At 38.2% G+C, this 15,708-nt stretch overlaps 1 protein-coding gene across 2 annotated transcripts in view; it reads right to left on the bottom strand.

Annotated features, from left to right (window-relative positions):
- Nucleotides 1-7,178: 7,178 nt before the first annotated feature.
- The window catches only part of Lasp (LIM and SH3 domain protein Lasp), a 323,083-nt gene continuing 314,553 nt past the window's right edge, over nt 7,179-15,708 (bottom strand). For both annotated transcript variants that reach the window (XM_067147288.2, XM_067147289.2), the window contains one exon: nt 7,179-8,919. In XM_067147288.2, coding sequence (XP_067003389.1) covers nt 8,743-8,919 — 177 coding nt within the window. In that variant the 3' untranslated portion in view covers nt 7,179-8,742. The remainder of the gene's footprint in view (nt 8,920-15,708) is intronic.

Here is a 15,708-nt window from a genome sequence, read left to right as displayed (position 1 = left end):
GGCCATATTGCCCTGTATACTACCGTAATAAATTAGTGTGTTACGATATTTCCGTGCTATTCATTGTCCACACGTGTAGTTAACACCTTGTCCTTTCGTCTGTATATGTCACATTTTCCAACCGGACTGGTATCTTCAAGAAAAAAACATAGTTGCCATGACTTTTGCCCCAACCTGCGTATATTTTTCATTATTTATATGTGAATACTAAATACTGGACATACCTGATTTTTAGAAACATGTGACTTCTCATCCTTCAACATGCTGAACACATTACGACTAATTGTTCAACACACCCGTAGCTGGCATAACCCTCTTCAGAAATTCTGAACTAAATTTTTGCTCAAAGCACTTTCCTCACTCAACTGATTTTAAGGTTAAAAGTTTCTCCAAAGTTTGTCCAGACAGCAAGGATCTGAACTGTGATTTTTTCTTTGTGACTCTGCTAAAAATCCTTTCAGGTTCTGCATTGCTATGTGGAATTGATAAAATAGCAAGCATCACCTTAGAGAGTCTGTCATATTTAAGTACACCATCAGTTGATTTCATCTGACCTACCGATGTCCACTGAACATCAATTCTTCCTTTTGCCAGGTCTGTTTCTTCGAGTTGAAAGTTACAGAACTAGGAGTGCAAAATATCAGTTTCTTTATCTAAATGTTCCGTTTCACTAGTTAGAATGTTCGGAAATTTCTTAATGAAAAATCTAAGGCTAGAAAATGATGCATACCTGGCAACTTTCAAAAAGAGAAATCCGGAAGATCCAAAAGTGGAAATTTTTCTAACATGCGCATGCATCGCAAAGTCTTGAGACATAATGGAAAAGGACGGCAAGCGGGGAGATTGTAAACAATACTAATACAAGTCAAATAAATGTTATGATCACCCCTGAAATTAAATACTTACATGAAGTTACATCTTGATGAGTGCTTATCTGTTTCCACTTAACAGTCTGGCTCCATGGCTAAATGGTTAGCGTGCTGGCCTTTGACCACAGGGGTCCTGGGTTCGATTCCCGGCAGGGTCGGGAATTTTAACCATAATTGGTTAATTTCGCTGACACGGGGGCTGGGTGTATGTGCCGTCTTCATCATAATTTCATCCTCATCATGACGCACAGGTCGCCTACGGGTGTCAAATCAAAAGACCTGCACCTGGCGAGCCGAACATGTCCTCGGACACTCCCGGCACTAAAAGCCATACGCCATTTCATTTCCACTTAACACTGGGAACACTTTCCATGATGTCATAAAACAAGGAAATTTAGCAGAATATGCCTCCCTAAAAAGACTGGTAATATCGTTTCTTAGTTGAACTCGTCATGAACACCACTAAAAATACTAAATCGCTTACAAATTCGTCACACAATTCCACGAGTTTCAGAACTACCACCAATGTTACTCACACCCACAACAAACAAAGCCTTTCACAGCTGCTACGAAGCACGACGCACTTACTAAAGTTGTTATACACAGCCTGCTACTTTTTACGGATTTTTTTTCCTGTTAAATCACAGCCTACTACTTGTTTGGGAACATCTCAGTGAATGAAGTAGCAGTTTAGGTTGAACAGGTGATAAAAGCACGGTGATAATCGATAATGTGATTATCGATACATTTACCGGTCGAATTTCAAACACTGCATCTCGCATTACCAGCTACTATGAACATTAAAACAAGAATAATAGTTAACACCACCTTTCCAATATTTATCTTTCCTATATTTAGGAAATAAACATTACAACAGGCGTTGTAAGATGGGACATGTTTCGCTTAACAGTCGTAAGCATCATCAGCCAAAAATAAATCTTAGCCTAAAGTTATTACTTGTAATTACCAGCTACTATCGAAAGGCAAACAAATCCGATTTGACCGCAGAAAGCGAAACCAAGCGCGGATATTCAATATCCGTACAATAACGCTGTTCATCCGTACAACCATAAAACACTCAAAATCCGTACATTTTACAGAAAAACCGGAATACTTGGTAGGTAAGATGATGCGTTACTTATAGCAGAAATATTTGCAACTTCTGCATTAATTAAAACTTTATCTCTGAACAGAAATGTGTGTACCATGTAGTCATATGATGGAGAAAAATGCTTTCTAACAGACTTATAGAATATGCACTTTTCCTCATACTTCAAAGTGTTCACCAAATCAAACGCAGAGTTTCCTATCATCAGATCACAATCATCCTTTAGATTTGCTGGAGTATGATAATTTACATCAAGGAGAGAGGAGGAGCTTTTAATAATGTGTGGTTTCACAAACCCTGCCATCACATTCTTCAACAGTTCCTCCAAAACTGACTTCAATTAAATGGACGTGCAACATACTTGAATGACGAGCTAAGTTTGGATTCTCAAAGATATCCATAAAACTTGAGAAGGCAAAAAGATTTATGTGAATTTGATGAAAGGAACATGAACAGTTGTTCTTCACGTTACAAAGCATGGCTCTTAGTGTCATCAGTACTTTCATATTTTTTGGATGAAACAGATGAATGGGTTTTCCTTTTAACTGAGGAGTGTGGTGATATGTTACAGACAAACAAGACACATCTGCACTTAGACTGTGCTTAGGAATTTTATGTCTTCAAAGTTCCCATCTGAGAATCCTTACTCACAATTTCCCACCTGAATAAAGTAACCAAAGGGTCCCACTCCAGCAAAATCCTATCTAAACACCTTTTTAGTGATAACCATCGAGTAGGCACATGCTTCAGAAAATTCCTGATCTCTGTGTTATGTCAAGTCTGAAATTCTCTGAACTTTTCTTTCCTCTTTGCACTTTTTTCCAGATAATAAATTATATCAATTATACTTTCATCTACATTTAAAGGCAAGCACACCGCACCTTTCTCTGCAGCAAGATTAATTAGGTGACAAGAGCAGCCTACAATGATTATATAACTATTTTCTCTGCTTCAAACATCCTGCCACACCATTCTTTAATACTACCATTACTGAAGCATTATCAGCACCAAGAGCTAGGCAGTTTTTTAATGGAATCCAGAATTCCTGAAAAGTTGAGAGCAAAAGATTGGCAATGTTAGCTCCAGTAGCATCCCCTTCTAAAAAAAGGCACAGAGAGTAGACAACTCCGAATTTCACCGAGTTCAAGCCTAAAAAAAATGTTACAACAATAGGATATGTTTTCAAGTCGCTTTTATTGTTACCATCAGTAGCAACAGAAAATGCATTCACCTGGAAAAGCGATACAATTTTCGTCCTTTCTTCCATGCACATTTCTATAATGATAGCTGCTGTTTTCTTTCTTTCTAGGACACCCATATCATTTTGTGATATCCAAATCAGGAAACATTTTGCAAAACAAAGGCCCCGCGTGGTCGGCACAATTTACAGGCAGGTTATGTTATAGGTTAAATGACATAAATAAAGCCTCGGCATTCGTCACAGGATTTACATCTTGGTTTTTACATGAACAGTTAAGTTTCTGATTTCTTTCTACACACTGGACACTCTCCTTAAGTTTTTTCGTTTGCACAGGTTTGAGTATATAGCACTTCCCGCCATGTGCAACTGAAAAATCAGACCTACATACAGTACAGAATGTGAACGTTGGTCCCTTCCTGGATTCACTGAAACTCTTCCCTATAAGCACTTTTAAACATTGCATCATATTTCTTTTTTGACATTTTGGCCAAAACTAATATTAAGACATACAAACAAGAAGCACTACTACATGACGTAACACAAGCACTGGTGCAGATCCTGCCCCGGGTAGACTTCTATGGCTTGCTACTTCTGAGGTTAGGTTATTCCACTTCTTATTATTAAGCTATTTGATTATTTGACTGCATTATAGACCAAAAACGAGCACATGGCTGGCGACCGTACCCCGTACTGCCATCCGGTTGCGATTATTAGAACTACTATCGACCAGCTAACACTGATAAAACTAGATAACGTGCGGGAGTTTAAAATACAAAAATTACTGAAACTGCTCTAAAAATCGGGGGATTGGTTCTGGCGATTGGGAGATCGGGAAGAACGATGAAAAATCGGGAGAGTTGGCACGTCTGTACATTTCACACCGTTCCAAAATAATTTGGCTGAACAACTGTTGCAGTCTGATCAGCTCTCAATACAATGTCCCATTGGAAAACCATCAAACATTGCCGAGTGTCCACTGTGTCAGCAGGCCAAATTCTGGGTATGTTTTATTGAAAAAATACCAGGAACTTCGAAAGCTAGGCCATCCAAGAAATGTAAAGTTTGCGCAGTGAATAATAATAATAATAATAAAGATACACTCCGATGACAAATAGAAATTAAGAACAAAGCAGTGGAAGCAATAACTAGGAATACAAGGATTAAGGTTTGAAATCTATGTTGGAATCAAATAAGGGGCACAATAAGTAAGTGTTGAGCTTAGGAATTCGGGTTAGGCTTGCAAGCAGGATTGCCAAGGGAAGAGAAAAGAGCAGCGATAGCTTCGAGAACAAAATCTATTTAAAAAGAACAATACCAAAATTTACAAATTTACAAGCAATCTACTGATCTTTACAAATGTTGAAGTTTCCCAACCATCGCACATACTTAAAAAAAAAAAAGAGAGAGAGAAAGAAAAAGAGAGAAAAGGGGGGATAACAGAGATAAATACCTCCCTAAAGGCAAATTAGTAAACAAACCTGAAAACAGCCACAACACTTTACACAATTTCAAACATCAGGCAAGGAAAGAAAAAAAAAAAAGAGAGAGAGAGAGAGAGAGAGAGAGAGAGAGAGAGAGAGAACAACAAACATTACTAGCAGAGATCTCCATAGAACACTTCAAAGATTAGGTGCGTTGATGACACACACAGAAAGTATACACCTCAAGAATAAAAAAACATTAACAGAGAACTGCATCCACTGACAGTCTATCGGCATGTAGGATTAAATATTAGCAATGTCCACTAGGTTAGCAAAGTTCTAATTATTAGACATGGCTGTTCAACGACACTCTCGCTTAACCTCGAATGGTGCAAAATGTATCAAAACCACAGTTCATGCATAGTAATGAAGAGGACTCAGAAAGCAATGGAAACCCCCCCCCCCCCCACACACACACACACACACACACACACACACACACACACACACACACACACACACACACACACACACACAACTCAGAAAGCTTGAAACCTTATTCATTCTTATTTATCAGCATGGACTGGTGAAGAAAGATAGTCTCTTAGATTGAAAATGGCATGCTCCCCCATTAGTATTTAGATAAATCGAACTGCTCAACTGCCAGATTTTAAGAAGTAAATAAAAATGTTAGTCATTCCTCACGTCCAAGTGCATGATACCAGAGCAGGAAGAAGAAGAATCATGTACACAGCTCCATAAGAAAGAATAAAAACACTCCTCGTTCCACCCTCTACACAGGCTAGAAGTCCATCTCCGATATGAGTGAAGCCGCGATTATATACGATAGTGCAAAGGGGGAGAAATAAGGGGAGGAAGGACAAGCACTTTCTGGAAGAATTTTAAATATTACGAGAACATGCACCATTTGAGACAACTGTGCAGCGTGACTTCATCGGGGTATCAGCTGAGAATAGAGAGCAGTTAGTTGATGATCCACAGCCGACTTGAGTAGCTAAGAATATGAAGATTATGTGCGTGCGGCATATTTCCATTTCTCGTAGATATTGGTGATGAGGGAAAAATGACAGTTGCTGATCCTGCTTATCTACACCATTCAAGCAGTTATTGTAATCTATTATATTTGGTTTCGAGATTGTGATATTGGTTTTTTTATTTCATTTGCCTGCGTCTATCATTTCTAATTTATCACGAAAAATGGATAGAACAGCGATAGCTTTCCTGTCCATTAATTTTAGTGCCATGAACTTGTGTGAATGCACTACCACAATCCCCACTTCTCGATTTCCCCAACCTGAACTCTTCTGGTGTTCTTACTACATTTGTTTCCTTAGAAGAAAAATTTGGAAACAGGGAGGGTGAAGTATACCTGTTAACATAAACCGTGTGCCCCTTCAAGATACAGTTCCATAAGTTGCACAACTATAGCCTCACACGACAACGTTCCAGTTACTTCTGCTTGGGCTGGTTCTTTCCCTGTATAAATAGAAAATCCCAGACCGTATTCACTGTCAGCCTAAAAAAAAATTATAGATGGCAAATCAGGCCCTTTTCTGTAAATTAAAACGGATGTAGCACAATTTTACTAGACTTTTATCCACAACTACATCCTGCTCTGGATAGTAAACATCTCTGAAATTTTGTTGCAAATGGTTTACAATGGCTGCAATTTTTCTGGGTTCATTGTTTATGAAATGAAGAAATTTAGAAAGGATTACAAATCTTTCGAGAGGCATGACTTTAAAAAAAAAAGAAGAAAAAAAAAAGAAAGGGGGGTGAACATAGACTCTCAGACAGACCAATATGACTGTAAGGTGGGTTTCCAGCCATGATAATGCATAAAGCAAAATAACCTTTAATTTCATCTGCTGTTGTGGGAAGGGGAGGGGACGACGACGACATTTGCTCATACTGGGTGAAGTGGAACTTTTTACAAAAAAAAAAAGGCGAAAGTGTTTCTGTAGCTATTTCATCCCATAAAGAGTCTTGAACGATGTGTTGAAAAATGTCTAGAGGGGAGGGATCAGGAGGAAGAGGTTCCTGTTTATGTTGGGATTTATTCCAGAATTTCCTGCAAAACTGTATTTGGATGGTTTATCACCTGTTTTACTCAGTTTCCAGCAATCTTTCTTTGCCTTCTTTGTCTTTTCGGTGGCAGGCTGGGCTTCATCATCACTGTCACATTTAACTTGTCCTCACTTTCAGTCGACATTTTTGTCACGCTGCTATCACTTTCACCACTAGTAAATAAGCCTGTATCACTTTTTGAAGCTATATCACTGCCAGTTTCACTGCTGCTATCTTGTAATATATGCTCAATTTTATTCCTCGTAACACAAGGTTTACTAACGCCAACCATTTCTCCTGACTACCAAGCTGGGAATACCAAAGAATTTTAGATGCATGTTGCAGTCATTGGTTTGTTTCCTATTAGTTTGCTATCCTTTCCCAAACTTAGTGAATTTTTGTATTTCATATGCTGGAAGGCTTCCTACAACATAAGTAAATGTAGACATTTTTTTATATCAAATATTAAAATGAAATTAAAAGATGACAAGTACATTAGTAATCATTTATGTACCTTGTAAGCCTTACAATAAAATATACAAAACCCTTTACAATAAGGCACTTTGAAATTGTACATAAATTATTTATATTACAAGATTGCTGCCTCAGGAGATATAACTGTATAATCCTTTCAATATTCAACATATTTTACAGAGAGAAATCAGATGTTAATTTCTTGAACAAGCAATGTCTGGAAGCAATTTAATAATAAAAGTATGTGATCATTTGAGATAAATATTGGTCCCTTTCCTGAGCTGTTGAATGAGAGTGTAATTACATTTCAATCTACAAATCACAGATACACATGACAAGAAGGAGCAGTGTGTGGGTAGATTACATTCACTGAGCAGGCTGGTATTCTATTTCCAATAATATTTCAGAAGGGAGAGAATATGCCTGGCCAATGATAACGCTTCTTGTTTTGATCAAGTAGGAGATGTAACTGATACCAGCATAATACACCCATCACACATCAGATTTCCAAGAAAGGGCCAGTTTTCATTTCATGATTTTGCATAGAACACACAAAAGACATTTACCTTGTGCATTCAGAGAGGATTTCAATATCACTTACAGTAATATACAAATTATTTTGTATGAAACCATGTTATACAATATTTTAGTAATTATGCCATTGGAAAATAAAGCTCTGTCTATTATCACCTGTTTTAAACACTACCTTATAGTTAGCAATATTGTGAAAATAAATAACCATAAACATTTTATTCCATAAGAACTCAACTTTAAATTATATTTCAACTTGCTCAGAAAGGGCACTCAGATTCTTTAAAAAGTAAAAAGATAATGAAAATTTAGAACATAGATAATGAAAATTTAGAACATAAACGCAACCTTGAAGTGAATGACAAGCCTATAGTGAAGTTCCTACACTTCCTACAATCATTCTTTAAAAACTACACTTTAAAAAATGACTATCTAAAATCAGCTGTCACTTCACGCAAAAAAGCCTATAAATATACCATTAAAAATCTTAGATTGGATTTAATATTTTCTAGTTTGAACACTATAAATGCTTTACGGAATGCACTTCTTGTTTCTGTATGGATTTGATAGGAACATTGTAAATGCATTATGGAATGGAGGAACTGTGGACAGCAACACAGCATATTACTAAAGGCTTATAAACAATATAATGTTAACAGGACCATACTGTAACAAAGACAAGTTGAATTGAAGTATAACAGCAGAACACTCCTCATTATCTCAAAACGTCTAAGTAAGACTTACTTATATAATATAAAATACTTCAAACTTTTAAAACTTGAAACATTTTTCAAAAATAGTGTATATTGCTGAAACTTTTCATAGAATAAAGCTCTTTATATAGCGCTAGTAGTCTGAAAGTTCAGTTATCACAGCATATGCCAATTGGTACAGATAAACAACTTCAGCAGCTAAACAGGCAACAAATCTGAAGAAGTTGATAAGGTTTAAATAGGCACTTGAATAAAGGTTCTTCCGTGCTAGAAGCTTATGTTTGTGTGTGAACGGTGGAACCGAGTGCTCTATTCTGTAAGCGAGGCAGAAACATGTTCAGTTTGCAGGCTCTACATAATTGGCAGGTAGCATGCCAGTCTGCCCCGTCCTTTCCACAAGACCAGTCATCCAGCCTTCATCGATGGGAGTGCAGTTGATTATCAGGTCACCATCACGAAATGAGACTTCATCATTATCCTGGGCATCATAGTCGTACATGGCACGATAAGTTCTCTGCAAAATTACAAAATTCTGATCAGAAACTACACTGTTAAATCTACCCACTAAATCCTAATCTGTTAAAATAATACATATTAAGCAATGAACAAGGATGAATCATGGTGGTAAGGATGGAGGAACACTAGCAAGATCAAATATCTTCATTCTCCCCTCTCACTACTGGCGTCACCTTTTTTGTGAAGTTGGTACTCGCAATCAGTTTCCTTTATATGTATAATTCCACTTTCAAGTCGGATATTTAGAGAGACAAAATGTTTCCAACATTAGAAAGTGCGAGTACATACTTTATAAGGTTTAAAATAATGAGAAAGGTTTTCAACTTTAGAGAGGAATAAGCACTGGATATTTATAGAACGCTTTTCAAGGATGTGAAAAATATTCAAAGAAAAGCAACCATTACAGGTTAAGATCCAGATGTTCTTAAATCAAATGTGGATGTACAGTAGAAACGTGTTTATACATAATTGAAGGGGAACAATTTAAAATACATAGAAACTGTAACAATGAATGTCTTCTTTTAAATTTCCAAGCAAAAATAAATTCATACAAAAATATTCCTTTGATGAGGATTTTAAACATACACTACCCGATCAAAAGTATCCAGACACTTATCTGAAATCGCACTTAAGATTTTACCCATGTCACGTTCCCTGTTATTGGACATTAATACAGTGGAACCTTGATTCTCCGTTTTTGGCGGGACCACGGAAAAAAAAGTACAACACGGGAAAACGGAAAATCCGGGAACGAATGAACCATCAACAATTTGGCTAAACATCACAAAAATGAAATATGTATACTTATAATCTTACAAAGACCCTTAACCCATTGAGCCCTGCATATTTGTTGGATTGAAACTGCATTGGCACTGGGATTATTTTGGAGGAAATATAGTGTCACTTCATATCATGAGAAATTTCTTACTTACAAGACCATTAAAGATTTAAATATACATTGCCGTCTAACCTAGTCAGCGTTCGGTGACAGTCGTGCTGAGTTGAGCTACCGGTAGAGCCGGTGTGGAGTGTGACCGGTGAGTGGATAAGTAAGACAGGAGGGAAGAGGAAGATGATTGGTGTGGACCAATATCGTGCAGCTATTGGAAGATGGCAGGGGAGATGGAAAAAGGAAACAGGAGGTAAAGTGGAAACAAGAATGATGGGCGAGATGATACTGGTGGTGGCAGCGGTGATTATGGTACTGTTAGCCATAGGAGGTGTGGAGGTGAACCCTGGCCTGACTTCCAGTGGTAACATGAACTGGGAAGACGTGGAGGTCATAAGAAGAGTGGTGAAAGAAGTGGTGGAAGAAGTATGTCCATTTGAGCAGATTAAAAACATGATGAAAGAACAAATGAAGGAATTTGAACATATGAGGCGTTGGATACAGGGAAAAACAGACGAGACAACGAACAAAGTGGAAATCAGTGAGATGGAGGAAAACCTGGTGAAGCTGAAAGCAGAAATTGAAGATAGCAACCGAGAACACAGGAAGAAATGCTTATTTATATATGGAGTACCGGAAGACAAAGGGGAAGACAAAGTGCTGACAACCTACAAAGTTGTGGAAGTTATTCAGAAAATGATGAAAATTAACTTTAGTGAAGTTGATATTGATGATGTGGAAAGGATAGGTAAAAAACGGGGTGATAGGCCGATAAAACTGAAGTTGTTTTCCACCTTGATGGCGGAAGTAGTGATAAGAGGCGCAGATCATCTACGTAGCACAAAAATTTGGATTAAAAGAGACATGGGAAGAGAAGGGGTAAAGAATATAATCACTCTGAAAAAACATTTAGTCAGGGCTAAAATACAAGGGTTAAGAGCCTATATTAATGGTCAACAACTAGTAGTATCCAATGGACAATGGACTAGAGTGTGGACAGCGAAGAAATTACAGGAAATGGAAGAGAATAGGAAGGACGAACAGATAGTTGGGAAGAGTGTGGAAGAAAGGCAAGCCAGAGACAGTAAAGTGGGTGAAGACGGACCTGGAGATAAAGAAAGAACCAAAGAAAATAAGACACTGGACCTAAGCTCACAGCAAGAAAAGATTAACCTGAAAGATGCTATTTTCAAATCGATCGAAGAAGGAGCCAGAGAGGTAACAGCTGAGATGAGGAGGGAAATAAGGAAGGAAACCAGGGAGACCAGGGCTGCTATTAAGGAGCTGGTGAGGACGGAAATGCAAGATGTGACAAGAGCACACAAACGGAGTGAAAATACGGCTGGGAGGCAGGAAGAAGAAGCAAGAGGTGCCCTAGCGAAAGGGAGAAGTTTGAGCCTAAGGGAGATGTGGGGTAAGAACAAATTGGACGAAGGCATAGTGACAAGAAGCAAAAAAGGCAATCTGCAGTAGAAAGTAAATTGGTGTATACATGAGAATAGCGGAGTTTGTGTGGTATTCGTTAACTATGACAAGAGTGATGAAATAGTTAAATTCGCAGGAGGTAAAGTGTGCAGTGAAGAGGAAGAGAGTGATTGTAAATTGGATAGGTGTTAAGGATAAAGTTAACAGGTGGTGATGGTTGGTATATAAGCTGAGGGTCCAAGTTAATGGTGAGTGAACACGCCTTCAGTTAATGTGATAAGTAGTCTGGATTCTAAAGATAATGAATATAGTGAGATAACAGAGTCAAATAGTGGCCAACAGTAAAGAAACGTAAGGTGAAAAATTGCACACCGGCACAACAGTGGAGGAAATACGAAGCCAGGTTTGCAACTCAAGTAGAAAGCCAGTGAGGTCAGTGTTCAAGGAAGAATATGCTGAGTGCGAACCCGACCGGAAGTGATATACTCTTTGTTTAAAGTGCAGATGCAAATCTAACACTATATCGTACCCTACATAGCAATATGTTACCAGTTTAGCTTTTCATTGTCATACTGTCATACTGTCTTGTTTAAAGTGCAGATGCAAATCTGTCACATCGTACTCTACATAGCAATATGATACCAGCTTAGTTTCTCATTGCCACATTGCCATACTGTTTTATACCAGGGACAACAGACCATTCTGCCTCGTTGGAATTTGATTATTATTATTTACATGGGTTAGATATGTTTATTTTGCAGGAATTATTGTATGTGTATGTTAGATTAAGCTGCCTAGGTTGGGCATTATTATTTTTCTCCTTAATAGATCAATAAGGCTTCAATGCTGTAGATCGGAGGAAAATAAAGGCATTTCATTCATTCATTCATTCATTCATTCATACATTCATTCATACATTCATTCATACATTCATTCATTCATTTAAATATACATGAAAACAAAAGGCTTTCATATCACAAACTGCGGAACATGGAATACAGCAAAACATTTTATTTTATTAGCATCACGGGACCGTACTCAGTCACCTGCTGAGCTGTAACACAGTCTTCTCTTTGCACTTCCTCTTTGATTTCCACATCTATTTGTTCATCAGGAGCGCTGCTTAGACTAGTACTAATATTACTACTAATTTCACTGAAAAAATTACATTCCTAATCATCATTACTTCCTAAAAGGGGTTATATATCGGTAAATATCAGTTCTATACTGGCAGCCATCTTGTTTACAAGCGAATCTCAAAGTCTATAGATAGCCCACTTCAAACTAATATTACCAAGCACACTATCGATATATATATATATTAGCAAAGAGTCCCTACACAAATCACAAATGCAACTCCCTCTGCAATCTCTTGAGGAAAAGTTGAATTACGTAGTAAAATGAGACAAGGGAACAGTTCCGTGGTTCGGCGTTTGGTCCACCGAGACGAAGCACGGAACGGTTCCGTGGCTCAGGCTAGTTAAACCAAACTATAGCCCGAATGAGCCTTCCACCTACCAAGCGACCGCCCTCGGTCCAAAGGCTTGCAGATTAGAGGCAACGCATGATCAGTGTGACGAATCCTCTCAGCCGCTATTCCTCTCCCTCTAGACCGGGGTCGCCATCTCACCATTAAATAGCTCCTCAATTAAAGGTAATCGTAGAATGAGTGGACCGGGAACCAGCCCTCATATCCAGGTAAAAATGCCTGACCTGGCCAGTAAACGAACCCGGGCCCTCCGGGTGAGAGACAGGCAAGTTAGACCACAGGGCTGGCTTCAAACAATTACCGGTATACGACTTAAAAATCTCGAAACTTTACATTCAGTTTTACCGGGGAAACTTCATCAGTTTCCTCTGAAAACTTATTTCAGTTCAGCAACTTTGATCAGCCAAACTCATCGAAAAATCTAATACCCGTAACGCCAAGCCAAACAACAATCGACCACAAGTAGTTTTTAATTCTCTAATCTAATAAAATAAAGCACATTAGATACAAAAGCGCCCAACATGATGGCAAAATCAATTTTTCTTTATCTTCCATTGTAATTTCACACCGGTATACTGTTCATAGTCAGTTTGCGGAAATCTTGTACCGCGTAAATTAGGCCTACATCGACTTTTAAAGGTTATGTTGACCTCGAGAGTATGGTTTCAAATGTAAGTATCGACCCTTAAGTTCTAGAATATTCAATTCTGCCCGTCACTAATCACAATCAAATTGGAAAGAGAAAAATTATTATTAACACTTCCGAAATTACGATTATTCATGACCTTGAGCTCAGCTGGAAAGCGCGCTCACTGCACAAGTCTGTACGAATGTGAAATTATACAAAGTTTTAAACTGTAATGTGCACAAATAAAACAGCTGCTGTTTTTATAACATTTTAACACAAAAACGTGAAATTCCGAGTCTTATATTAGTTTGGTTATATTAGGTCAAAAACAGTTATAGGCAATCCCAAAACCTCCCATGGCTTTATGTACGTAACGTGCAACTAAAATACTAAATTTGTGTTACTTAAGTAGGAGCAGATACGATTCCTGTCAGAAAGCCCAGTGACTATTCATTGCCCTGAGGGAAATGCTGAAAACCTGTTCGGTGATACAAAAAAAAAAAAAACATCTAACCCTGGACATAATGTAGACATTTTGCAAGTACGAACATTTGATGAAACTTGTTCAGTCTTCATGTAGAGCTGTTGAAATGCGCTCTGTCTCTTCCCAATTGTTGTGGACACTTTCTGCTTTAGGATTTCTGAGGATTCCCTAAGCAATACCACCCGAATGCGATGCTAAGACGATCCCTTATGCAAGTTCACCGCTGATCGCTTTTCCAGTACAGTACTTTCTCAAATTAGCGCAATGACTGGACATTAACACGAAGATTTGTAAGTATGCCGTAACTGTCCTTTCATGAGATACAGTTTCTTGAAAAACGCATGATCGAAGATTTAGCGTTGATGGGACTGAAATTTCTGGACGGTTGATCCAGGAAATTGTTTCTCCGAGGAACGGATTATGCAGGATTTTTACAACGTGATTTAACCCTCCAGTACTAACGTCCGGTCTCCGAATCTGATCACCCAATTATTCTCCTATAACTTTAATGCGCATACTTCGCTTATACTTTGCACATTGGTACCTTCAAATCGGTCAGTTTCCTCATTGTTGCGTGAATTTTAAGTTCCTGGCTCAAGTTATTAGCAAGATCTCCTTTATTTTGGTCTCTCAGACCGAAGTTAGTACTCGTGCTACTTTCTGCTGGAAAGTAAACTAAATGAATTACGAACGTGAACAAGAGTACATGCTGAAATTACTACTGGAATATGAAGAAAATGACGTGGCTGCAGAAGATTTTGAAGATTTTGTGGAAGAAGATCACCTTGAATATCGTGAAGAAGATTTGGTGTTGGAACATGACATGGAGGAGATACAGGATGAACAAGATATTGATAATGGGACTTCTACACAACAAAAACGACAACGTAATGTTATGCACTTCATTGGAAAAGACTGTGACAAAATGGAAAATCCATATTCCTCTTCAAAATGTGAGAAGTCGCTCAGTGAATCTTGTAACTCTTGTGCCTGGGGTGAAAGGACAGGCAAGAAATTTGACTTCTATTGTAGATATATGGAACTGCTTTTTTGATGCCAGAATTCTAAACATTTTGGTCGACTGTACACATCTTTCTATAATCCGTGAACCTTATGACCAAGAATATCGAATTGCAAGACTTACTGACTTATTGGAAATGAAGGCTTTGTTAGGTCTCTTGTATCTTTCTGGTGTATGTAAGACAAATAATTGGAATGCAACGGACTTACGTAAAACTAACGGTACATCAATCGAGATGTTTCGGCTCACTATGTCACTGGATAGCTTTAGGTTTCTGCTGAGGCATATCAGATTTCACAACAAAGAAACAAGATTGCACCAACAAGAAACAGATAAATTGGCTGCAATTCGGGATGTATTTGACGTTTTGGTGGCAGATTGTCAAGCGAACTACACCCCCCATCGGAGTTGACGAAAAACTTGAGGCTTTCAGGTGAAGATGTGGCTTCCATCTGACAATGGTGATTTTATTTCTTTTCCTATTTATTGTTAATAGTAACAATGCAAGGCTTAGTAATCAGTTTTTGTAGTGTGGTTTCTCTTTTTTTTTTTTTTTTGCTAGTTGCTTTACGTCGCACCAACACAGATAGGTCTTATGGCGACGATGGGACAGGGAAGGGCTAGGAGTGGGAAGGAAGCGGCTGTAGCCTTAATTAAGGTACAGCCCCAGCATTTTCCTGGTGTGAAAATGGGAAACCACGGAAAACCATTTTCAGGGCTGCCGACAGTGGGATTTGAACCTACTATCTCCCGAATACTGGATACTGACTGCATTTAAGCGACTGCAGCTATTGAGCTCGGTGGTTTCTCTTTAGTAAGTGTTTTACTTGCTTTAAAACGTAAGAAATATG

Source organism: Anabrus simplex, chromosome 5 (assembly GCF_040414725.1).
Source record: "Anabrus simplex isolate iqAnaSimp1 chromosome 5, ASM4041472v1, whole genome shotgun sequence".
Classification (NCBI taxonomy): domain Eukaryota; kingdom Metazoa; phylum Arthropoda; class Insecta; order Orthoptera; family Tettigoniidae; genus Anabrus; species Anabrus simplex.
The sequence above is the reverse complement of the archived record's forward strand: the minus strand, read 5'-3'. Positions and strand labels throughout refer to the sequence as shown.